This window comes from Pantherophis guttatus, chromosome 7 (genome assembly GCF_059756535.1).
Source record: "Pantherophis guttatus breed Tessera chromosome 7, ASM5975653v1, whole genome shotgun sequence".
Taxonomy (NCBI): Eukaryota; Metazoa; Chordata; class Lepidosauria; order Squamata; family Colubridae; genus Pantherophis; species Pantherophis guttatus.
In genome coordinates this window covers 152,209-175,847 of record NC_142069.1, presented here as the reverse complement: position 1 = coordinate 175,847, position 23,639 = coordinate 152,209, and the positions used below count along the sequence as shown (strand labels likewise).

Sequence of the window (23,639 nt, the reverse complement as noted above, 5' to 3'; positions counted from 1 at the left end):
AATGTATCCCCCGCAATGCAGGATGGCCGGTTACTCAGGCCGACGTAGGCAGGAGGAAGAGGATGTTCTCGAGAGCCAGGAGGTTGGCTTTTGCCTCGGCTGCCCGGGTGCTGCCCCTTTGGTTTGGGCCAGGCGATGCTGTGTTCCACAGGCTGGCTGCCGCCGCCCGGCTGCGGAGGGAGACTCCCCTGTTTGAATCCGGTGGGTTCATTCCCTGGAACCCTTGGCAGCCTTGAGCTGCTGCACGCCTTTCATGGAGCCCTGATCCTCAAGAATCTCTCCAGAAGCCCCTTGGAGACCCTCGAAGTGGCGCAGGGGGTGGGTGGAGGCTGCACACACAAGGGGTAGCAGGCAGGCAATTGTGTGTTTGGGAGGAGCCCAGCTTGTTGTTGACCACTGTTTCCTCTTCTACTCACCTGCGGATGGTCCGCCCCAGAGGGCCCTGGGCTTGCTCAGACCGGCCCTTGCGTGCTTCATAGGCCAGAGCCGTAGAGAGGAGCGGCTGAAACCAGGGATGCCGCCTCTGCGTTATTAGCTGTATTTGGTCCCAGGGGATCTGTGAATTGGAGGAGGTGCTTTGGGCCACCCTCTCCTCCTCCATTGCCCCTGGCTTTCTCTTTGGGCTGGGCCAGTGGAGCCCCCCCGGCCGGTCTGTCTCCAAGGTGGCTCTATGTGCTCTCCTGCCCTTGCATGCCGCTTTCCCCTCTGCCCAAAGGGGCACCTGCTGTGCTCACCTGGCAGAAGCTCTTCCTTGGGTGGCAGGGAAACACCGTGGCTGGTTTGACACCGTATTTTAATTGATGACATTATCTTTAGCTCTGTCAAAAGGGTGGGAAGGAAGGCAGGGCCTGGTGGAATGGGGAAAAGTAAGCATCTCCTGGGCAAAAATGGGCCATGGGCCTCCCTTAAAAGGCCGGGACCTGTTGGGGCGAATGGTGGACTTTTCTGGCAGAGCAGGGTCTGGTGTGTGGCCAGAGGGGATTTGGCCTGAGCCCTCTCTGGCGCTTTCCTCTGCCCAGTGGGCACTTCTGGTTTCAGGTGTAACTTGCTGCTTTTCATTGATTTGAAAACAGAACCAGTTTGGTCTGCCTGTAACTGGTAAGGTGCTGGCCCAGCAGTGGGGGAATCTGAGCCCTCTCCCAGCCTGAGGCACCTTTGGGGCCGGTCCCTCCTCTCAGCCCTGGGAAGAAGGGAAGGGGCAGCCACCTCGGAAACATTGCAGAGAAAACTCAAAGATCTGAACCTGTCTCTATTTCTGCTTTACTGTTTTTCGTTTTAATTATCCTGCACGATGCTGCTTCCCCTAGGTGAGAAATTGAACTACATAAACTTGGAGGTGAAATTGAAGCAGGCCTGTTCTAAGGCACGAGCCATGGCTCCAGTACGGTCAGAACATGATTTGTTTCTGATGTTGGCTTATTTTTCTACCCACAGCTTGGAAGGACTTTCTGACTCCTTCTCCCAGGGGTTTGAAAAGTTTCACCCTGTCAGTAGCTGCATCTTGCAGGGCATCAAGCCGCGCCTGAAAGATTTCCACCAGCTGCTGCTTCAGCCCCCTAAGGTATGGAGATTCCCTTCCTCTGCCCGTCTCCCGGGGCTAATTCCTGCACGCTGGTCTGGATACGGGGACAGGAGAGGCTGGCAGTCAATGGCAGCCATGACACTCTCAGTGGGGTGGGGGTGGGGAAAGGGAGGGGCAGGCACTAGGACCCGGAAGGAAGGTGGTGAGGAAGAGGATGGAGAAAAAGAGATGGATAGACAGAATGGAGATATCCTAGCTGATAGAGAAATATTGGAAAATAAAGAAAGAAAGGATTATAAAACAGAAGGGAAAAATAAATGACAAATCAAAATTGAAAAAAAAAGTGAGCTAGAACTTTTTTGGATTTACAAAGAAAGTTTTATAAAACCTTTGAGATGGGAGAAAATTTGTATTCGATACTACGACTTGATGAATTAAAGATTGTTAGACGTAAAAGAAAAGAATTTGAAGTTGCCTTGTTCGATCAGGATTAAAATACAGAACATTATTATAAAATTCTGGAAACCCTTTATGGACCTTTGGCCGACGTTTGGAGAGAAACGACCACAGTGGTTGTATCTGTGAAGGGGTGGGGGGAGTGGCAGGCATGGGAGGAGGTGCCTGTATGGGATCTTATAAGGTGGGGGGGGGGCACTGTTGATTTGCCTACGCTTGTTGCGAGGAAGATCAGGAGCCATTTTAAAAAATATTTTCTTTTTCTATTTTTTTTCCTTTTTGCACATTATGTTTCTTTTTTCTATTTTCTTTTTTTTCCTGACTTCAGTATTAGCCGTTAGGATTATAGAGTTCCTTAATAAAAAAAAAAAACCTCTCATTTTTTAAAAAAGGAAGTTGACTGGCTCTGGGTGAGATTGTACCAGAGCTGAGGTCGATTGTGGAGAAGCGGAGGGAGGTTGGTCAGGAGGGTCTTTCCCAGGGGGTTTTACTGGTGTGAGTCGCAGAGCCTTCTCCAGTGCAGACCGCTTTCCGGGTGCCCTCCTGCCAGGTGGATAATGGTGGCTGGCTCGGCTCACAGGACAGGTCCCATTGAGAACGAGGCCTCCCTCTCGGGCAGTGATCTTCGGCAGCCCCCTGGCAGTGGGCGGCAGGGGAAAGGAGGCGCACACGGTCTCTGCTCAGGCTTTGTGGGGAGCCAGCTTGAAACTCTGGTTTTCCTCTCTTGGTGGTAGATGGCTTCTATCCTGACGACCATCGGGATCCTGGAGGAGCCCCTTGGCAATGCTCGTCTTCATGGCGCCCGCTTGGTCGCCGCCCTTCTTCACACCAACACTCCCAGCATTAATCAGGAGCTGTGCCGGCTTAACATCATGGACCTGCTGCTGGTGAGTGGGGGGCTAGGCCTGCCACTGCAGCACCTAGGAAATGGGTTTTCTGGGGATAAGATGTCGGTAGGCCTTTATTTTCATACCGGAGAAAGTGTAGCGGCAGGCTTAGGGGAGTCTCGGGGTGCTTGCTGAACCTTGAAAAGGAGGCTCCGTGTGCCTCCGTTGCCCTGCTATGATGGCTTATCACTGATAGGAATGAAGCTTCCTCCTCTGCCTTGTTTCAGGACCTGTTTTTCAAGTACACTTGGAATAACTTCTTGCATTTCCAAGTGGAACTGTGTATCACAGCCATCCTGATGCACTCGGTGCCTGGAAGCAAGCTGCTCACAGAGAGTGAGGAGGAGACGGATGGAAATGTCTCCTGGGAAAATGCTGAAGCGCCAGAGAACCTCATGCTGACTCACGTAAGTGTCCTCAGGCATTGACTGAGCCTTCTGAAGGGAGGTGGTAGCTGCAGCCATGGAAACCAGCCGTGCACCAAGGAGGCAGATATTCAGACCCTCAGTCAACCTTGGCAAAGAGCGATCGAGCAACCATCAGGAGTAGTATTTTTAGTCCTTCTTAGCAGAGTCTTCCTCCCCGTCCCCCTTTTCTGCAGGAGCTAGAGTGGGTGCTCTCGGGGGCTTCTGGTTCCCTGCCTGTCCTTGAAAGTGCTAAGGGGGAATCGGGTGGCTCTTCTTCTCAGATGCCCCTTGGGCTTCATCTGGCAGCCCCATCTTAGTGGGTGACGATGAAGGCAGGCAAAGCAAGGCCAAGGATGGGGGGGGGGGGGGGCGCAGTGCTTAAGCTTCTCTCTGCCTTGGCATGAGAGGAGCCCAAATCTAAATTGTGCTTTTTCAGTGACAAAAAGTGTTCTTGTCAGAAATGTCAAAATTGAATGTGACAGTTTTGTGGCAAGAATGCTATTAAATGCTGGAAGATGACAACTCCCTTATAGCCTGAAATCTTAATTTATAGCTGCTCTGTAGGCTATGTGTGGATGGTTCTGGGCAGAATAGGGAGAGCTGGCCCCCTGCGTTTTCCTTTGCAGCCCAGGAACTTCCTCCCTCCCTCTCTCTTTTTTCTGGTTGAAAACTGGCATCTTCCTTTACTTTCTCTTGTGTCCTAGCAGGCACCAGAAGACATGAGAGATGTCAGGTTCATGGCAGCAGAGCAGCAGCAGCAGCAGCAGCAGCAGCAGCAGCAGGACCCTAGGAGGAGGGACAGGCTTGGACCCTCCAAGCAGCTCCTTTGGCCCCAGCTGGTTTATTATCCGAAGGGGAAGCTCCACGCTTGACTCAAGCAGCTGTCCGTGTCTTGGGCTGCTCTCTCGTCTATCCCAGGGCTTCCCAAATGTGGCATGTGGACTTCAACTTCCAGAATTCTCATCATTAGCTATCCTGGCTGTAAAATTCTGGGCCTTGAAATCTGCCCGCCTAGAAGATTGAGGAAGAGAGAGGCTGATCTGGAAGATCCTGGTTTCTCTGTTCTTTGCTGAGAGAAGGAGCTACAGGCCCCAATGAGCTGAGAAAGGGACCCCAGGCCTGATTGCAGGGGGGAAGGGGGCCCCAGAGCAGTGCTGGCCTGCCGGGTTTTTGGACAGGCAGCCGCCATTGGGTGCCACCTCTCGGGAGCTATAACTGGAAGGTTAAATCCTGCAGCAGAGCGGTGGCAAAACTGACCTCAGTTCCCATGGGATGCTGAAGCAAATGTCCCATTTGCTCTCTGCCACCCCCAAATTTGCGTTGCCTCCTTTGGTCTTAGGTGTTTTTTTTTTTTTTTTTTAATTGGGAGCTGCCCTTTCTAACAAAAGGGGAGCCCTTTAGGTGACGGGGTTTTGTCATTTTTCAGTATGAATTAGCCTTGTGATAGTGTCAACCCATTGAGACTGGCTTCGGTCTCACTGGAATTTGGCTGCTCCCCCTGGTCTCGTTCTTGTATTCATGCTTGAAAGACGTTTCCACTCCTGGTCCTGAGACGTTTCTCCTGCCTTCCTCTTCCAGCTCTTTCAAAGGTGCTGCTTGGTCCAGAGGATCCTGGATGCCTGGGAGACCAACGACAAAATCCAGTAAGTCTCTGAGGCCGCCTGGCTTCTTGCCAGACTCCCAGGGACCCCGTGGCTCTTCTCTGTTTCCTCAGGCCTTTCTGCACAGGTTTGGTGCAGGTCTTTCCCTACTCTTCCCCCCCCCCTCCCCTCCCAGCAGAGACCAGAGGCGAGCCAGTGTCCTCCTGGGTGAATGCTGCTTGGGCTTTGGTTTTCAGTTGCTGCTTCTTGCTTCGGCTTTTTCAGGGCAGAAGGAGGAATGAGGCGTGGCAACATGGGCCACCTGACCCGAATCGCCAACACCATTGTGCAAACTGTGGAGAAAGGCCCCGGGCAGAGCCAGATCAGGGAGTTCATCAGAGGTAGGAGATGCTCCTGGCCAGTCCTCTTCCTAGAGCAGCCGGTGCCAAACCTGCGAGGAGGGGCAGGAGGCCACGCATGCCTGATTAAAGAGTGGGATGACGCCTCCTCTCCAGTGAGGCCTTTAGGCAGGGAGGGTGGGGATGGCATGCTCCGTGGGGGAGGAATGCTGCCCTTGCCCGCCAGGTCCAATGTCTTTGCTGGACCTTCTTCAGAGGCATTTTATTTGGGGTCCAGACTTGGCTGGCCGACTGCATCTGGTGGACTCCCAGGCTGGGGCCGACAGGACGACTTTCTGTTTGTTTGTTTGTTTGTTTATTTATTTATTTATTTATTTATTTATTTATTTATTATTTAAATTTTTAAACCGCCCTTCTCCCGAAGGACTCAGGGCGGTGCACAGCCAACACTAAAAACACACATATACAAAAAATTTAAAAGCAATTTAAAAATCTCTCAGTCCCAGCATTAGGAAGGGAAACACACACACACACACACACACACACACACACACACACACACACACGTTCATCAAGGCACAACCAGGATTTGCTGCAGCAAGTAGGTGGAGCAGAAACATGGGATCAATTGATAAATCAGTCACCTGAGCTTTGGACTATTGCAATGTGCTCCACACGGGGCTACCTTTGAAGAGCATGCGGAAGCCACCACTGGTGCAGAGCGCAACAGGGAAGGCAGTTCTTGGGGGGGCCCAGAATGGCTGGTGTTACAGCACTGCTGCACGAGCTGCTTCTGGGCTCAATTCAAGGTGTTAGCTTGTTAGATTTAAAGCCCTCCAGGGGGGCATGGATCCAGATTACTTGAGGAACTATCTCACCTCAACGGGACTGGCCCGCCCCACTCATGCCAGCAGAGGAAGCATCCTGCGGGCCAGTCTGGGAATTTCAGCTGGAGGAGTCGCGGGGGGGGGGGGGGACCAGGAGAAGAGCCTTCTCTGCTGTAGCTCCCGAGATCCGCTCCCATCCTCCTGAGCTTCCGGAAGGGCCTGAAGAGCTGGCTCTGCCGGGTGGAGCCCAAAGTGGGGGAGCTTCCCACTTGTCTGGTTGATGAATGAAGAGAAAATCCCCCTCCTTCCCCCACCCTAGGCGTGCTGTTCCCTCCTTCCCCATCTGTTACTTGCAACCGCAGTTGGATTGTAATTCTATTTTTTTATTGTTTTAGAATTATTTGTCTTACATGGTTTTATTGGTTTTACTATTGTAAGATGCCCAGAGTTGCTTCAAAGCAAGATGGGTGGCAAATGAATTTAACAAATAAATAAGTAAGTGAGTGGAGGGGGGTCCTTTGTGGATGTCAGCCAGCAACTTGGAGAGGCAGAATCCTGTTCAGGTGGGTTGGTCTTGTGCGCTCAGATTTCCCTGCTTTGAGTCGGTGGTAGGGCTGGATGTAAGCTACTTGGGAGCTTTCAGTGCCTCTGAGCAGTCAGCAGATCCTGGCTAAATCAGAGAGCCCAGAGGCAAAATCCTAGAGTTTAAACCCAGGTGCCCAGACAGCTGCAGAGCGTTGGCATCTCTGCGCACTGGAGGGCCAGCCGGCTTCTCTCTGGTCTCCTCCCCCTTCACGCTTCCTTCCTAAGAGCAGATGCCACTGGGCTACTCCGCACCCGCGGAGCCACTCTGATTCTGGCCTGCCTGAGGCTCCGACTCCTTCTGAGTCTCTTGCGTGTGGCCCTCTGAGCCCTGCGGCCTCTGCTTCCTTGCAGGTCTTCCCGAAGATTGCAGAGGTCGCTGGGAGAGCTTCGTGGAGGAGACTCTGGTGGAAGCCAACCGAAGGAACACTGTGGATTTGGTGAGACGGTCTGGTCTTCTGTCATTTTGAACCGGGGGTGGTGGTGGAGCTGAGGAAATATAATGGAAGCTGCCCCAAGAGGTGGTGAGAGAAGGAAGAGGTGGCCCAAAGGGCCGCTGGAGTTCATCTGTGGTTTCTCCTCTGTGCAGGTGACAGCCCACCACCTGCACTCCTCCAGCGAAGACGAGGAGGCCAAGGCCGCCTTCCCCAACGAAGTCTCTCTCCAGCAGGTAGCTTTTTCTGGGAAGGCATGCTCCCTTGGCCAGCTCCCTTTGTTTAGTTGGCTAGCTTCTTAGGCCATTCCAGGGCCGCCCTAGTTAAATGTTAGTTAATGGCTTTGTGAAGAGCTAGCAGGGTCAGGATCAGGAGTTGCGCAGGAGATTGCCAGCGGCTTCATGGAAGGTTTAGTGAGTCAGTTCATGTGTGGAAGGTAAAAGATTGGGGGGGGGGGGCGAGAGAGAGATAGAGAGAGGTGGACTAGGGGGCTCATATTGGGCCCTTTGGGATCCACCAAAGCTCGGATATGACTCCTGCAGACCTGCAGAGGCTGCCCCTGCATCATAATTTTAATGGAGACAAAATGGCATCATAATTTCCCCTGCCTATTCAAGGTCACTTGCAGCCTTTTGAAGAAGAAGAAGAAGAAGGGGGGAAATTGTGCTGAGCTGGTGAGGTTCTCCCATTTGCTGGGGACGGGTTGCCTTGGGCTGAGCCTAGACAAGTGCAACCTTTGGAAGCAGGTGGGGCACCTTGCTTTAGGCTTGACCCATGGATGGATTTTTGGTGGTTGATTGGTGCCTCTTTGAGGAAGGGCACAGCTGCCTCAAAAAGGGGTGGTGATGGTGGCCTCCAGCTGCTTTAGACAGTAGTTGATTGATGTCTCTAAATTTCCCTTTATGGGGGAGATTTTAGAGAAGATGGGGCTCCCATCCTGGGTGAAGCAGATTATCTGGATCCCCCCTTCTGGTCAGGATTCTGTCCTGGGCACAGGAGGGAGACCACATCGGTCCCTCTGGAGGTGGCAGGGACTCGTCCCACAGAAATGACAGCTACTTCAGCAAGAATATCCCACTGCTCTAATTTTATTTGCTTTCTTATTTATTTATTATTTGTGTCCTGCCTTTATTATCCACCTCTGTGTGATGCAGCCCTCTGAGGCCCCCCACCCCTCTGCTGTGCCAGCCTTTAGGAGTGCTTGGGATGCCCATTTGTGCATAGTACATGGGGGTGGGGGTGGGGTTGGATTTCCACCAAAGGATCCTACTAGGTCTGGATAGAAGGGCCCAAATGTGTTCTGACCAGACCCATCGCCTATTTGTGTGATTTCACAGAGGGCTGCTCTGCACCGCAAATCGGTCACCGGTTTTCCTCCTTCTGTCTCAGGCATTCTCCGAGTACCAGGTTCAGCAGATGACAGCCATTTTCATGGATCAGTTTGGCTTTAATGATGAAGAATTTGCCGATCAGGATGACAACATCAAGTAAGTCTCCCCCCCCCCCCCCAACCAAGATCCTCCTCCTGAGCTCCCTTGATCCCATCAGGAGAGCTCCCTTCGGCCCCTTCTCTGCCTGCTCTTATCGGGGTCATCCGGCCCTCTCAGAAACCAGGATGTTCGTTCGCTCTTTTGAGGATAAGCATGCGTAATTAGTTCGATTTATATGCCACCCTTCTCCGGAGACTCAAGGCGGCTTACAATGCTTTAAGCAATAGCCTTCATACTTTTTTGTATACACCTGCTTAGTAGGGCTTTTTTGCCGCCACCCCCCCCCCTCAAGTGGTGTTCTATTTTATACGAAGTCAGCTTATTGCCCCCACAAACCGGGTCCTCATTTTACCTACCTCGAAAGGATGGAAGGCTGAGTCAACCTTGAGCCTGGTGAGAATTGAACTCGCAGTAATTGCAGGCAGCTGGCAGTTAAGTGCTACTTTAACAGCAGTTTTAGTCCGCTGCGCCACCAAGGTTTCCCAGTGTGTGTTAAAGCCTGTTATCAGGAAAACCTCCCTTCAGAGTAAGATCTGTGCATGATGGAACCGTCTACTTGGAAAATGGCGAGTTCCCCGTCTTTGGAGGATCTGCATAGAGGCTGGTTGGGTGTGACTTAATTGGTTTTCTTGCGCTTCGGAGGAAGTGGAAGTAGGAGATCTTCCACCTTCACAATCCGTGGGGCTTCCTTCCTCGTCACAGGTTTCTCACGGGCATTTCTGGAAGCAGCCCCTCATGGCCTTTTTTCCCATCTATTCCAGCGCCCCTTTTGACCGGATCACAGAGATAAACTTCAGCATTGATGTAGATGATGACAGTGTAAGTAGTCCAGCACGCCAGCAACTCGGGGATTGCAAATGCTGCATGAGAGGCATGAAAGCAGCACTGAACCATTTTAAGACCCCTTCAACTCCAGGGAAGGTGCTGTGAAGCAGCAGCCTGGAGGTCGTGCGGAAAGGCCTATGGCACACTTGCCTCATGGTGCTCCCTGTTTGCGTCCCTTCTGTTCCCGAGGGGTTGCGTGTGCTTCCTTTCCTCTGTGGATCCAGAAGTGAGAAAGCCCATCCCCCCACCCCGCCTTGTAGAGTGGTGGAAGCAGTGGCATATTATTAATCCTGCTCAGAATGGGGGGCTCCTTGTCTGAGCCCGCTTGCTCAGGATTGTTCATAAACAAACAAAGCAGGCCCAACCTCTGGAGGCGACTGGGCAGCGCGCAGCAAAAGATGCCAGGGTTAAACAGGGAAGAGTGCTCTCTTCTTCTGTTCAGGGCCTTAAAGGGGAGAGCTAGCCAAAGTTCTCAAAAACTGCCTAGAATACCTGCCAGGTTGCTCTTTGCACGCCTGGCCTCTTCAAATGATTCTCAAAGGTGAATACAGGTAGCCCTCAACTTTCGGTCAGCAACCACTCCAAGTTATTATGATAGTCCTGGACAAATGGTGTCAGGGTGAGTTCCAGCCCCTCCCAGCACCCTCGCTGTCAGGTGACGGTGCCCATTCACACGTGTGACCAAGTATCACATGATGATCACCATTTGCAAGCTTCCTTGCTGCTTCCACCTGCCTGCCTAGGACACGCAGCTTCCCCCCACTGACTTTGGTTGTGAGGAGCTGGCAATAGATTGCCTCACTTGTCAGCTCTGGGATTCAGTTTCCAATGGCAACTGGGACCGTTTTATAATCCCGCTGCTTAGTGATCAAAATCTATCACATTTCAACATCACCCTTGTCACCTAAGTGGCTCTGGATGATTTACAATAAAAAAAGGTACTATAATATAAAAGCCTTAGTAAGAACAAGTTAAAAACACAATTTAAAAAGTTAAAGAGTTATGATATTAAAACTTGAAAGAATTCAAACATTTAGAAGATAGAACATCCTCATAACACCAGCCAACACCAAGGTTGCTTGCTCCTTCCTCTCTGGGCCCCCCATGCAAGTCAGCGGAGTGGGGTCTTCAAACTTCTGAAGGGACAGAAGATGGGCAGGGCGGAGGGGAGGGTCACCTCTCAGGATGAAGTGTTCATGGGCAGGGGGAACAGCAGAGAAGGCTGTCTTCCTGGACCACCCTGCCAGTCAAAACATACCTTATGGGGAGGGACAGAACAATGTAATTGGGTTGAGATGCTTCCCTCAGGTTATCTGGTCCCATGCTGTGAAGGGTTTTAAAGGTGACGCCTTGGTTAATGAATTGGACCCGAAAGCAAACTGGCACCCAGTGCAGCTTGTGTAGCAGAGGTCTTTATATCCTTTGGGACACCAAAGACGGCTGGTGCCATGCCATTCTGCACCAGTTGCAGCTTCTGGATAACTCTTCAAGGGTCACCCCTTGTAGACCTCCTCCCACCAATCCATGTGGAAGATGACCCAGAGTATGAGCGGCTGAAGGAAGGGCTTCCCAATCCAGGAAAGGGCATAACTGTCACACAAGATGAAGTTGTGGAAAGGCCCTCCTAGCCACGACTGCCCTCTCCTCTTTGAGCAGGAGTCTTGAGTCCAAGAGGACCGCCTCTCCAATTGTGCGCTGGATGTGTAAATTACAGGTGGTCCCGTTTACAGTCCCAAAGACCCCGGCCGCTTCCTTGAGTCCAACAAGATCAGGCTGTTAGTGGGTAAAAATAGTCTGCAGGCGTCTCCCGTGGACCTGCTGGAGCCACTCTTAGTCTCCAGTCGAGAGCGGATCCGAGCGGTTTTGTCCAACAGGTGCACTGAAAATTCTTCGGTGCAGCCCTGAAGGTAAACTTTATAGAGTCCCCTTTATCGGAAAGAGAACAGGAGATGCTAAATGGGGCTGCCAGGCAGCACTGGACATAGCAAAAGCAGAGAAAGGTCCGACGTTTTGGCTGCTCATCCTGCCGTGAAACCGATGATCGATTGGCTTCGTCCCTCCTCTTTCTCCGGGGAGGCTTTAGGCGTCTCCTGGCCATTTTCAGCTCCCCTGGAAACCAGGGGGAGCAATGGGAGAAGAGAGGCAGCACGGGCGCAGTCCTCTCCAGGACCTCCAGCACCTCCTTGTCTCAAGCTGGGTCTGCTCCCAGTTGCCGGCAAAGGAAAGATCTCCTGGGCTGAGCTGGTGTTCGTCTCTGCTCTAGGCCAGTGCATCCCTCTTTGAAACCTGCTGCAGTGAACGCATCCAGCAATTTGATGACAGCGAGGAGGAGGAAGAGGAGGAGGAGGATATTTGGGAGGAGAACGACACAAACTACGCAGCCCAAGTCAAGTCAAGGTCACGGTAAAATGAAAGCTGGAGATTTCCCCTTACCAGCTGGAAGAAGAGGGTGCATTTAGGTCTAGGGGTGGGTTTGCTTGTTTAGCAAAGCTAGAGACTGGCCATCTCACTGCAGCAACTCTGGGTGGTGATACAATCTAAAACATAAGAGCCATGTAAAAAAGATTGCATTTTACTAAAAGGCAGTTATAACAAGGCTAGAATAATTAAAGGTTAAAAAAACGATGGGGAAGGGATCTTGAAGGCCCTAACAAGCCCCACGAGAGTCGGCAGAACCAGGTCTGGGAGAGCGGGGGGGAGGGGCTCACCACTGGAGGGGGGATATTCTACAGGGTGGGTGAGTGGGGGCAGAGAAGAGAAGCTCTGCAGCACCCATCCCCTGCCTGATTGAGTGAGACAAGCCAATGAGTGTTTTTTAAATGTAAATCAAATAAATACTATGAGATGGTTTGGTCATATAAAGGGAATGAATGAAAACTGCAATTTTTTGAAGAAAAATAAGCTGGTCAAGAGGAAAGAGAAGACCGAGAAGGTTCTGATTGGGAGAAGTTGAATGGGATCCTAAGAAAGAAGATGTGGGAAATGTAATGTTGTTTTAAACCGCTTAGAGTCACTTATCTTAGGCAGGGCAGGCAGGCTCCCATGCCCCAATATAGAGGAGTTCATGCCCATTTCTGCCCTCTGGGGCAAACCTTGAATGGATTTTAAGGGAACAACAGGCAAAGTTGAACTCTGCCAAAAAAAGCTTCCTTGGATGCCTCTGCTGCTCAGCTGCCCACCTTCCAACTGTGGAGCTCTGCAGATGCTGCCATCATCCTGCCTCTCTCTCTGCAGCTTCTGAACTGGGAGGAGGGAGACCATGCTTCTCTCCCCCCCCCCCCCAGTTGCTTTGGCAGATCTGTGGGTTGAAAACTCAAGAACTCCTAGCCATGCTTGTCAATAGAATAGAATGGAATAGAAGAGTTGAAAGGAATCTTAGAGGTCTTCTAGTCCAACCCCCTGCTCAGGCTGAGAACCCTATACCATTTCAGACAAATGACAGTCCATTCTCTTCTTAAAAACTTCCAGTGTTGGAACATTCACAACTTCTGCAGGCAAGACGTTCCACTGATTAATTGTTCTGTCAGGAAATTCCTCCTTAGTTCTAAGTTGCTTCTTTTCTTGATTAGTTTTCATCCGTAGCTTCTTGTCCTGCCCTCAGGTGCTTTGGAGAATAGTTTGACTCCCTCTTCTTTGTGGCAGCCCCTGAGATATGGGAAGGCTGCTATCATGTCACCTCTAGTCCAGGGGTGGTATTCAACCAGTTCAGATCGATTCGCCCGAACCGGTAGTGGAAATTGCGGATGGCCCGCTCCAAGTCGTGCTATTTAGGCAGGTTTTTCAGGCCAGGCACATGCGCGGAAGGTGCGCGTGGCAGCAAAGCGCATGCGTGGGAGGCCGGGTGCATGTGTCGATGGGGCGTGTGTGAGTGAAGTGAGCGGGTGGGTGCGCTTACATTTCCAAAGCGGTAGGGAAAGTAAGTGAATCCCATCCCTGCCCTAGTCCTTCTCTTCATGAAACTAGGCACACCCAATTCCAGAAAATTCCAGTTCTTTAGGTTTTAGCTTCCAGTCCTCTAATCACCTTTGTTGCTCCTCTTTGCACTCTTTCTAGAGTCGCCACATCTTTTTTACATTGTAGTGACCAAAAATGGATGCAGGATTCCAAATGTGGCCTTATTTTGGGGAGTTCCCCACCTACCCCTTCATCCAAATCATTGATGAAGATGTTGAAGAGTACTGGGCCTAAAACAGAGCCTTGGGGCACTCCACTGCATACTTCTCTCCATGTAGATGCAGTTCCATTGAGGACTTCACGCCTGTGCAGTTCCTTATTATCCTTTTGTTTCCGGGTCATTTTAGCTTTGGAGGACTTCATTCTGTAGAAGGTTCAGGCGAAGGTAGCCTAGAAAACGGGGAACATGATGGCTGCATGGACTCTGGGGAAGAGGAGGCTGAGAAGGGGACAGCTGCCCATTCTGAGGATCCCTGGAAGGCAGAAAACCAGGCCACGGATCCCTCTTCTGAAGGTAATGAGATTTGGGGGACCGTAGCCAGATCTCGGGGGCATTTGCTACACATTCAGAATGGCTACACCCTGCAGATCCTTACTGTGGCTGTACAGAATTCTTATTTCTCAGGGCTGCCAGGTTGAAGGCTTTTGAGAGTGGGACCCCAGAACTATCGACTGTCAATCAAAGCAAGATCCCCCACCTGCCTTCATTCAGTTCCTCTGAATTCGCCAAACATGGCCGCCTGCTTATTGTACCTGGATGGGAGACCGGTTGACACTGGTGCGTGGGGTTTGTGCGCACAGGGCCACCCCAGGCCCTTGATGGAGATGTCTGCCCCTTGCAGTCCCAAGATGGGAGCCATGGCCTCCAGAGGGTTTGTTTGCACTTGCCTGCCCGTTCACCATGGAAGCTGCTTTCCCCACTTTCTCAGTGATCCCTAGCAGTTAGTGCCCCTGGAGTGTTGTGGTTGTCCAACCTTCCTTTACAAACTTCAGAAAACTGGAAATCCATTTCTGCCAGCTTGAAGCCTGGATTTAGGCTTAATTGTGAGGCGCTTTCTAAGAAAGAGTGAAGACAAGAGCTATCAAAACAAGCATGTAATTTTCAAGTTCCTAGAATGCTTTTCCAAAAGGCAACTGGACTTTCACGTTATTTTCTTTGAAAATGTTTAGCTTCTCATCCAAGAAGAACTGAAGAAGCTTCTTGGATGAGAAGCGAAACATCTTCAAGGAGAGAAACCAAGAACATCCAGTTGCCTTTTGGAAAAGCATCTTTGTGACCAGCATGATCTGGATGATGGAGAATCTCCACGACATTTAGCCGTGCCCTTTGCAATGAACACCCTTAGAATGATGCAGAATTATGAACGGTTTTCAAGGCATTTGTTATGAATCTTAAGAAACTTGGTGTGTAAAACACATCCAGCTGACTTCTTACGCCCCCTGGCCTCACCATTGAACTCACAATCTTTGCCCGTCCCTTGTTCACAATCACCCAGATGTGGCTGCTGCGGTCCTCTGAGGTAAGCATTGAGGCCCTTGGCCAGAGTCTTGGGAGCCAGGCAGAGGGTCACATCCTGGCCAAAGAGCATCCTGAGGGATGGCATTCAGCCGGGAGCAGGGAGCACATGAACTAAGCAGCCAAAGAGGCTGCGCAGAACAACGAAGGGTGAAGAGTGAGGCAAGAGGTCTGGAAAGGACCCTGGCTGGCCTCCCATATTCCAGATTGGGGGAGAGGTCTTATCCCTGTCTGTGTTTGAGTGTTTGAAAGTAGCCAGAGAAATGCCCTAGATGTAGTTGAGTACTTGTGAACCTCGTCTTCCTCCTTCTCCTCCTCCCTCTCACTTGAGAGCTGCTGGGTCTGTGGGATGGGCAGAGCCCCAGCCCCTCATCCGAAGGCAGCCTTTGTTCTGCACTAGGCGGAGGGGTGGGGATCCTTTCTGGCAACTGAGCTCTCCTGGGCTGCCCGATGGAGTCGCTGCCCACTGCGGCCCCTGCATGGCAGCACCGTGGCCTTTGTGTCTTGTAGGGTCTGGGTGGAGGATGGCCGCTGAGCCCGTGAAGTCCAAGCCTCCGGCCTCTTGGGTGGCCACAGACATCGGGTCCAGCGTGTGGGATTCCGTAACGCCCGGCACGAAGGCTCCCGAAGAGCGAGGCTGGGCCAAGTTCCCGGACTTCCAACCCTTCTGCTGGTAAGCGGCCAGGAGGATACCCGGCCACACCCGCTTGGCAGGCCCAGAAGGCTCAGGTCGGGAAGGTCTGCCAGGCGCAGAGGGTTGTTCCCTGGAAGGAATTCAGGGGTGCTCCAAAACTGAGGAGGGGGTATGGTGTGGAGGCCCCTCCGTCCTTCTTTGTGCCAGTCTAGATGGGGCATCGTATTCTGAAACGTTGGGCGGCTCTGGGTGTTAGCTAAAACATGGCACCTTCAGGGCCAATCCTGGCAGGGGGATCTATTTCGTGGGAACAGTTCTGAAACTCTGGAAGCAGCTAGAAGGCAGATCCTGGCCTCCTTCGGATCCTCTTGGGGTAAACCTTTGGGTTGCTTTTCTTGTGAAAGTGTCCAAAAGATTACATTGGGGCAGCTGTTGATTCAAAGGAAGGGTGAGCCAATGTGTACCCCCGTCTCAATGCCTCCTCTTTTCCAGCCTTCGCCTCTCCTGGCTACCCCGTGGTTTTCTCTCCCCTCCCTCTGGGCATTTCCCTCAGTTCAGGGGGGATCAAGCGCAGTCTTGGGGGCTGCATTTCAGCAGCTGTTCAGTCTAGTGTTTTAGTCACACTAGATGCTGTTTTAGGACCTCTTTCCAGAGCACGACACCATAGTCTCTTGAGACTGAAGGATGCCAATGATAAGGCAAGGGAAGAAGCGTGAACCAGCATGTCTTGCCACCCGTGGGCGCTCCTTTCCTCTCTGGGTGGGGCAGGTGAGGGCAACTGGGGCAAAGAGAGGAGGGGGCTGAAGAAGTGGAAGCAGGCAAAGCCCCATTGCCCTCGCAGGGGGCTTCCCAATAAAGACCCCTAGCCGAGGGCCTAGGCAGCCGTCTCGAGTCTTCCCTTTGAATGACTGCCCTGTGAGCAGTGCAGGCAGAGATTTTGTCTCTCACTTGTGGCAAAAGAACTGCGGGAGGCGGTGGGGGAGGAGGCATTTTGTTCCCCAAGGCTGCCCAGAGTGCCTCACCCGGAGCTGCTGCAGGGTTGTGGCCCGGGGGTCGTGCGCAGGGCCAGAAACACTTGGCCCGAGCGAGAGACCGGCTTTTCCCTTCCAGCTCCGAAGCGGCTCCCAGGTGTAGCTCCCCTGTGGATAATGATTCCGAGGGAAGTGCCGGGCAGAGCCAGGACGAGAACTGTAAGTGGCCACTGTCCCCTACTTTCGTCACTCCAACAAGGGAGGGAAGGGAAATTCTGCAGGCCTTTTGGGGGGAGGGGCGGTAGTCAGGTTTACCTTGTGCCGGGAGTCTCTCTTTCTGAAGGGAAAGGCCATACCTCCCTGGGAGTTCTGCTGGAAAGACCCACCCACCTCCCTTCCCACCGCCAGCTTTGCCCGCTGGCCAGCCTGCCTGCCTCCCTTTCTCCCCTGGCCCTGTTGCCTGTTGCAGAAGGCAAGGAACCTACCTGAGCTATAATAGCCCTTTGCCTTCACCAGTTGGCAGCTCAGGAATTTGGGCTATATTTTGATGTAGATTTAACACTGGTGTAGATTTAATCAAGGTGTGGCAGAAATTTAGACCGCTGCCAGTATCTCCCAGGAAAGGTTATTGAGTGGAAAGAAAATGGCTTGAAAAGAAGGCCAAGGCATTAGAGGTGAGACTTAGCCCGGGGTTCCCTGTCATTGGGCACCGGGCTTGCCTCGGCCCCACCGAGACAGCTCCCTTACGGCTGCTGACACGGCTGGCCCTGCCATATCTCTCTGATGCTCAAGCACTCGTTTCTTAGGAGGATTTGAGTTTGTCAGCTGGCAAACGGGTCTCCCTCATTTTAAGGCGACGCACGAAAGAGCTGGCCCTGGGCACATGCGGCCTGGTGCGCTGACCTGCGGGAGAAAGGCTTGCATGATGAGGCATTGCGTGCTTCTCCTTGTACAGCAAAGGCTGCCTCCCCTTGCGCCTGGAACGTCTGCGTGGCACGGAAAGCACCCTTGGTTGCTTCAGACAGCAGCTCCTCTGGCGGCTCAGACAGCGAGGAAGAGGAAGAGGTGGCCAGTGTGGTCACAGAAACCATCAGCACAGGTTCAGGCCAGGAAACCGTCCTGCTGACTGTGGACACTAAGAACGAAAAGGCCCTCTTCATCAGGTGCGGAAGTGGTTAGCTGGGGGCGAATGCCCAAAGACCCCCCTCTGGATGCCTGGGCAGTGGCACAGAGAAGCCTGGGAGGGCGGGTGTAGGAAAGCCCTCCAAAGCAGGAGAAGGGAAGGGTGCCATCCGTGGGCCTCACCTGGCGCCAGAAGCTCATTTACAGGCAAAGCCTCGTTGTGGCTTTGCTTGTAAGTTGAACGAACGATGTCGCCCAGCAGCCTCAATGCTCTTAAAAGTCATTTGTGACCCTTGAAGCACTTGGGAACTTAATTTTTTCCCCTTGCGTTTTATAAATAAATTGTCTACAACTAGTAGAAAATGCTAATACTCTTATCAGGTCCAGAGTGGAGGTGGAACCCCAGGAGGATATGGAAAAGCCCCTACCCCCCACCCCAGTCTAATTTCCCTTTCATCCTTCCTCTCCACCCGAAGCGTTGCCATGGCAGCCTCAATCCCTTCCTGTTTCTCAGATGTGGGTGTGAGGGGGCATCCCTGAAGAAGAGTTGTAAGCAATCAGGCCAGAGTTTTTGGGGGTTGGGGGGAGGGTAGAGGCTAGTAAATGTCTTTGCTTCTCATGGCCCCTAAAAGTTGAATGGGCTTCCGTGTAGAACTAGTTCATGTTCTGAGTTTTCTGGCAAGAATAGACCTGGCCCTGCTCTGATGTCCTTGGTCAAGAGGGGTTGTAGGCAGCCTCTGGGCCAGCCCAGGCGGGGCTGGTAGCATCACCCAGCAAGGAGGGAGGGAAAACACCCCGTTGGGTCCCCCTCAGAAGATCCTCCCTCCCTCCCCGGCATCAAGTAAATGACAGCAAGCCATTATCCAGGGATATGTTGAAGGTTCCCCCCCACCCCCGAGACGTTGGCCAGATCTGTTTGTAAAGTCACTGGCCGCAAGGCAGGTGACCAGGACAAGAAGCTGCTTCTCTAGGGATGGTCCTGGAGTGCGCCCACCCTCCCCCATCTTGGCTCCCCCCAACTGAATTGAGCTGCGATGCGGGGGAGGAATGGAGGCCCCGAAGTCTGCCTTCCTGAGCTGAACCTCAAGGCACCGTCTGTGGAGCCAGTCACTTCAGCAAGTGAGGGATGCCCAGTCCCCATCTGGCACCTCCTCTAAAGATCAGCAAGGGACCAGGTAAAGCCGAAGCAGACAAGTGACTATCCCCCGCCCCGCTCCACCTGATGTCTCTTGTGAGAATTAGTTTCCCACCAGCTTTTTAGAAAGTTAGGAGGTCTCAAGGCATCCAAATTGCTTGGCCCTATGAATGGGCCATGACACCCACCTTATGCTGTCTCTTCCTCAGAACATATAGCAATGGGGGCAGGATCGGGGGTCTCTGGAGCAATGAAGGGTGGCTCCCCACTGGCTGTCCTTTCTCCCATCTTTGTACGTATTTATTTTTAGTAATCAAACCTGCACGCTGCCTGTCTCACTACAGTAGTGACTCTGGGCAAACGGCCTTGGCCCCTCCCTGGCAGATGCCTCTGTTGGGGAATGTAATAAATAAGGACTGTCAACATCCGGAGGTCAGACAAATAAAAACGCCATCAGGCGGCAGAGCTCAAGCGATCAGAGTGCTCCTCGCAGGGTCGTCCTCACTACCTCAGATCCCGCAGGAACTTTTACTGAAGCTCAGTGTATCTGGACGGAAGGAACTCGGACAGAGGATGAGCAAACTGCGAAAGAGCCCGGCATTCACAGCGGACGCTGGTCTTAACGGTGCTTGGTTCTGGGTCAAAGGCACGATGGCCACCAGAAAGCCACTGGGGCTGAAGAACTGCCCCATAGACTCCAAATCCAAGACCGCGCGGCCCCAGCATATGTTCAGAGGGGCCAGGTTTTGAACAAGAGAGCCCTTAGCTGAGCTGCACCTGAAAACCAAAGGAAAAAAAGGAAGCGACACCTTTAACCGATAAATGTAGGGCAAAGTGAGCGGAACCTTAGGCTGAGCTTGCTTTCATCTGTGAGCAAAACACTGGGACCAACGAAAGCAGAGACCCTCTGGGGGAAAGGCCCGAGAAGCCGCTGCCCTGTGGGTGGGAGGCTAACACAGGCTTTGCCTATGCCCATGGATGGATCCGTTTATTGCCCAAAGTCCTAAAGGCTGCTTGGTCTGGCCATAGTGCAGGATTCTCACCAGGCTTACTTCATTCCATCGACTGGTCTCAAAAGTGACCAAAGGAGACCAATCGACCTGCAGTGTTCTCTGGCTGGTCACAAGAGGCAAGAAATTCTTTCAGGTTTCTATTCCATATTCTTCATGGTTTCAAAGAGGAACGTGATATGATGCCCGATCCTGAATCAGAAGTGAGTGTGCGACACCAGATGGGGATCTGAGATCCATTCTAGGATGCTTCCAGGAAAAAGAGCTGGCCTCAGTGGTTAAATGCTCCTCCAATCCACCGTACTGGACATTCCTAATGTTTCCAAATCAGGACTCTCATAGTTGAAGATTCTTCCATTCTGTCAATTCTCAAACTATTCATGAAGATGATGGTGCTTAGGGCAGTTCATCTTGGATCCTAGGGAATCTATCTGCACCCCTACTAGAGGACCCCTACTAAGCCAACACTCATGGAACAAGTAAGGAAGAAGGACAATAGCCCTGCGAGGTAGACTTCTTGTGGACCTGGGTTGGTTGAGGAACGCAAAGGCATTCTTCAACCCACACATAGGCCCCACCTTGGGGCCATTCCAGATGTGGGAAGTGGCCTGGTCTCCATGCAGCTCTTGTCAGAATTCCAGACCAGACCCTCGGACCCCCTGATACTCACCCGGTCTCTGCCCCAAAAGCTTTGGCCTCTTGCTTAGTACTTTACAAATGTCTCTGACAGATGATCATCCAGCCTGTTTGAAGATATCCAGTGAAGAACTGTGTCCTCTCTTTGAGATTTTTATTTTTACATTTTTATCCCACTTCCATGCCCCCACCCAGCTACTACTCAAGACCACAAACATCCCAATATGTCTCCCTCCTCCTATTTTCCTCACAACAACCACCCTGTGAGGTGAGCTGTCACCAAGCTGGCTATCTAAGGCAGAAATAGAAGTCTTCCTCTCCTGGTTTCTGGGCCAGCACCTTGACCACTACATCAAACTGGTTCTCCTCATCTAAGGTCATCTCCACCAACACATTGCAACATAGATATTCTTTCTTCCCGTGAAAGGAAAACATGCAGCAGGCACAGCAGGTGGGTCCCCTTCATCCATTCTGAAAATGGCAGGGCTTCCGTTGGTGTTCATGGACTGATAGCCTCCTTCACTGCCTATCCTAGACTTTTGATTGCTGATCCCTGGGCTAGTTGCCGCTTGAGTGCCTTTTGGCAGATGCTTCTCCCCTGTTGTGTCCCGCCAGCGTATCTGGCAGCAGATTTGGACAGTGAGGAGGTTGGGGAGGAACATGGGCCAATCCTGGAGTCTGGGGAAGGCTCTGGTGAGGGCTCTGCGTCGGAGGCAGAGAGGGAGCCAGAGCCATATGCCAGTTATCAGCTGCCTTTGGAGTCAGACGTCAGTTAGGCAATCAAACAGCTGGAGCCTGTTCCCAGTTTGCACATGTGCAGAGTTGTCAGATGAAGAGAACAGCTAAAGAACAAGGGTCGACTTGGGAGTAAGGTCACAGGTGAACGATGAATGGCCCCTCCCAGAGGGAATAAAAGAGGAGCAAAAGGGGAGTGGAGTTTGCAGGAGGCAATTAGTTCATTACTGCATTCTTGCCAAGTATTGCGGCGTCTGAAAGATATCGGCCTGGCCACTTTCCAAGCCTGATAAAGGTCGGTACTTGTGAACTATCTTGAAAGACTGTGGGAGAGGAAATACTTTGCTGGAGAGGAATTCACTGTAAATTAAATGAAAGGGGTTTATCGGGACGAGGACTCGGCTTGGTGCTGCTGGGGAAGCCTAGCTCAGAACATAGCCTTCTGGAGCTCAATAACCTCGGATTTCCTGAGTTCAATGACCTAGATTTACCTTATGAGCCTCCTAAGGAGCCTCCTCACCAGTGAAAGACTCTTGGGGGTTTTTCCCAAGAGCTGGGACATGTGCTTCTTTGACCTGGTCCGTGCCAATGTGAGGAGGGTAGGCACGGGGTCTGGGCCAAGCACCCAACAGAGTCTGAGGGAAGCAGAAGGCCCACCAAAAGTCCTAGAACTGAGCAGCATATTCGCTCCGGCTGCGTGTCAAGATGTCCTAAGACCTCAGATCCTCATAAGCCTACATCAGGAGGAAGCAGGACGCACCTCAAGGGAGCCGATGAAGGAAGAAGGCAGGCTGTTGTGCTGGGCCAAGCAAAACGTAACCAGTCTAGGGAACCACGGCATGGTTGGATTGGCTCAGTTGAAACCACCTGGAGCTTCCGCTCTTCTCAAGAGACTGGACGTTTGGGAGACCAGCAGTGAAGCTCACAACCCAGACTGGTTGGAAGGTGAAACCACATCCAGTTTCCCAACCTATGGAGCAGAGAACCACCTCTGGTGCTCAGTGCTCAGCGCCACCTGGCTGCAAGATGTCCTCCTACCTTTGCCCCTTTTTCACCCATCTCCAGGTTCCTGAGACTCCTGCAAGGACAGGGAGTGAATCTGATTCTGATAGTATCTAATTCCCTCAGATGTTTCTTGCTTGGACCAGCCAACCTATTGGCATCCAGGCCAGGCAGCTTCTTGGCTTCCCCAGAGCCGCTCAGCCAGGAGAGATTCAGCCACCAGATCTCAGCCGGTTACGGCCAAAGGAGTCTTGCGCCCACACTGCCGGCCTTCTGAGGTGCTTTCACCACATGCATAAGTGAGTTATTTGGCTAGGTTTCTGCTGATGGGCCAAAAGGAGAAGAATGATGCGAGGATACGCCTCTCCCGTCTCAGGTTCCAGCCTTCGGATGGGAGGAACTTGACAAGGCACAACACCCAGATGGGTCCCCAAATAAGTGCAAGGTTCCCTCTCTTCAGGCCCAGTGCTTGGAGCCACCTGAATTAACAGACTGTAACCCTGGCTGGGATTTTTGTTCTTTCAGTATCTAAGGTTCTGTTTTTCCCCTGCAAACAAGCATTAAAACTTCCTTCCCACAATTCACTTCCTTGGTTTGCCAGCCGATTTCAACCTAGGAAGAGTCCCACAACCGCCTCTTGGGCAAAGGCTTGTGCCTGCCCTCTGTCTTCCATGCTAAGGTGACGAAAACAATTGCCCTTCTGCCTGCCTCGTCCCAAGACCCTGTCTGAGCAGATTGACCCACCCTGGATGTTAGGCCAGCCGTTAAGCTGCCCTTGGGCAGGATGGAGGAATTGGGGCCTTCTGATCACGCTTCAGGGTCAGTTGCGATCTCCAGGAGGTTAAAGCTTGCACCAGGGAAGTGCGACCGTCAGCAGCACAGCTGCTTCAGCTGACGGGAACCCCAGCACCCCAGGAAGAGAGCTGTGGGGCTGCCGTGTGGGTCACAGAACCGCCCTTTAGAAAACAGGCCAAGTTTAATGCTCAGGCGAGACGGCAGCGCATTGACCCTGGAGGAGCCTGGGCTCGGCTGACCAAGACATCTTCCCTTGCCTCAGAGGCCCTGATCCTGGTGCAGGAGGGGAGCTTCTTGGGCTTAAATTTGTTCGTACGGCAGGTATTAACCTCAGAGCCAGCTTTTCGTCCTCTTCTCAGGCTTTCTGTCCCGCTCCTCCTTCCAGACTGGGGGAAGGAGATGCCGCTGTCACCTCCAGAAGCGCCATCAGAGCATCCGGAGCAGGGGTGAAATGTAAAATTTGTTACTACCGGTTCTGTGGGCGTGGCGTGGTGGTGGTGGGTAATGTGACTGGATGGGTGTGGCCAACTTTTTTTTGGTAACATATCAAAGCATTTTTTCTACAACCTCTTCAGCCAAAGAGGTTGCAGAAAAAAATGCTTTGAAAAGCCTCTCTGACAATCCCAGCTGCGCCGCGCGATCATCAGAGGCATTTTTTTTTACTTTTAAAAGCATTTTTTCATCAGAAGAGGTTGTAGAAAAAATGCTTTTAAAAGTAAAAGTAAAAAAAAAAAAAAAAAAAACTGATGATCGTGCGGCT

At 52.1% G+C, this 23,639-nt stretch overlaps 1 protein-coding gene across 1 annotated transcript in view; it reads left to right on the top strand.

The window, feature by feature from the left end:
* PPP6R2 (protein phosphatase 6 regulatory subunit 2) overlaps window positions 1-23,639 on the top strand; it is a 51,161-nt gene that overhangs the window by 22,879 nt on the left and 4,643 nt on the right. The window contains exons 9-22 of the mRNA XM_034430084.3: window positions 1,435-1,561; window positions 2,713-2,865; window positions 3,093-3,272; window positions 4,851-4,915; window positions 5,138-5,253; window positions 6,975-7,060; window positions 7,210-7,290; window positions 8,444-8,541; window positions 9,306-9,363; window positions 11,633-11,772; window positions 13,671-13,837; window positions 15,350-15,512; window positions 16,584-16,663; window positions 17,400-17,607. Of these exons, the coding sequence (XP_034285975.2) occupies window positions 1,435-1,561; window positions 2,713-2,865; window positions 3,093-3,272; window positions 4,851-4,915; window positions 5,138-5,253; window positions 6,975-7,060; window positions 7,210-7,290; window positions 8,444-8,541; window positions 9,306-9,363; window positions 11,633-11,772; window positions 13,671-13,837; window positions 15,350-15,512; window positions 16,584-16,663; window positions 17,400-17,607 (1,722 nt within the window). The remainder of the gene's footprint in view (window positions 1-1,434; window positions 1,562-2,712; window positions 2,866-3,092; window positions 3,273-4,850; window positions 4,916-5,137; window positions 5,254-6,974; window positions 7,061-7,209; window positions 7,291-8,443; window positions 8,542-9,305; window positions 9,364-11,632; window positions 11,773-13,670; window positions 13,838-15,349; window positions 15,513-16,583; window positions 16,664-17,399; window positions 17,608-23,639) is intronic.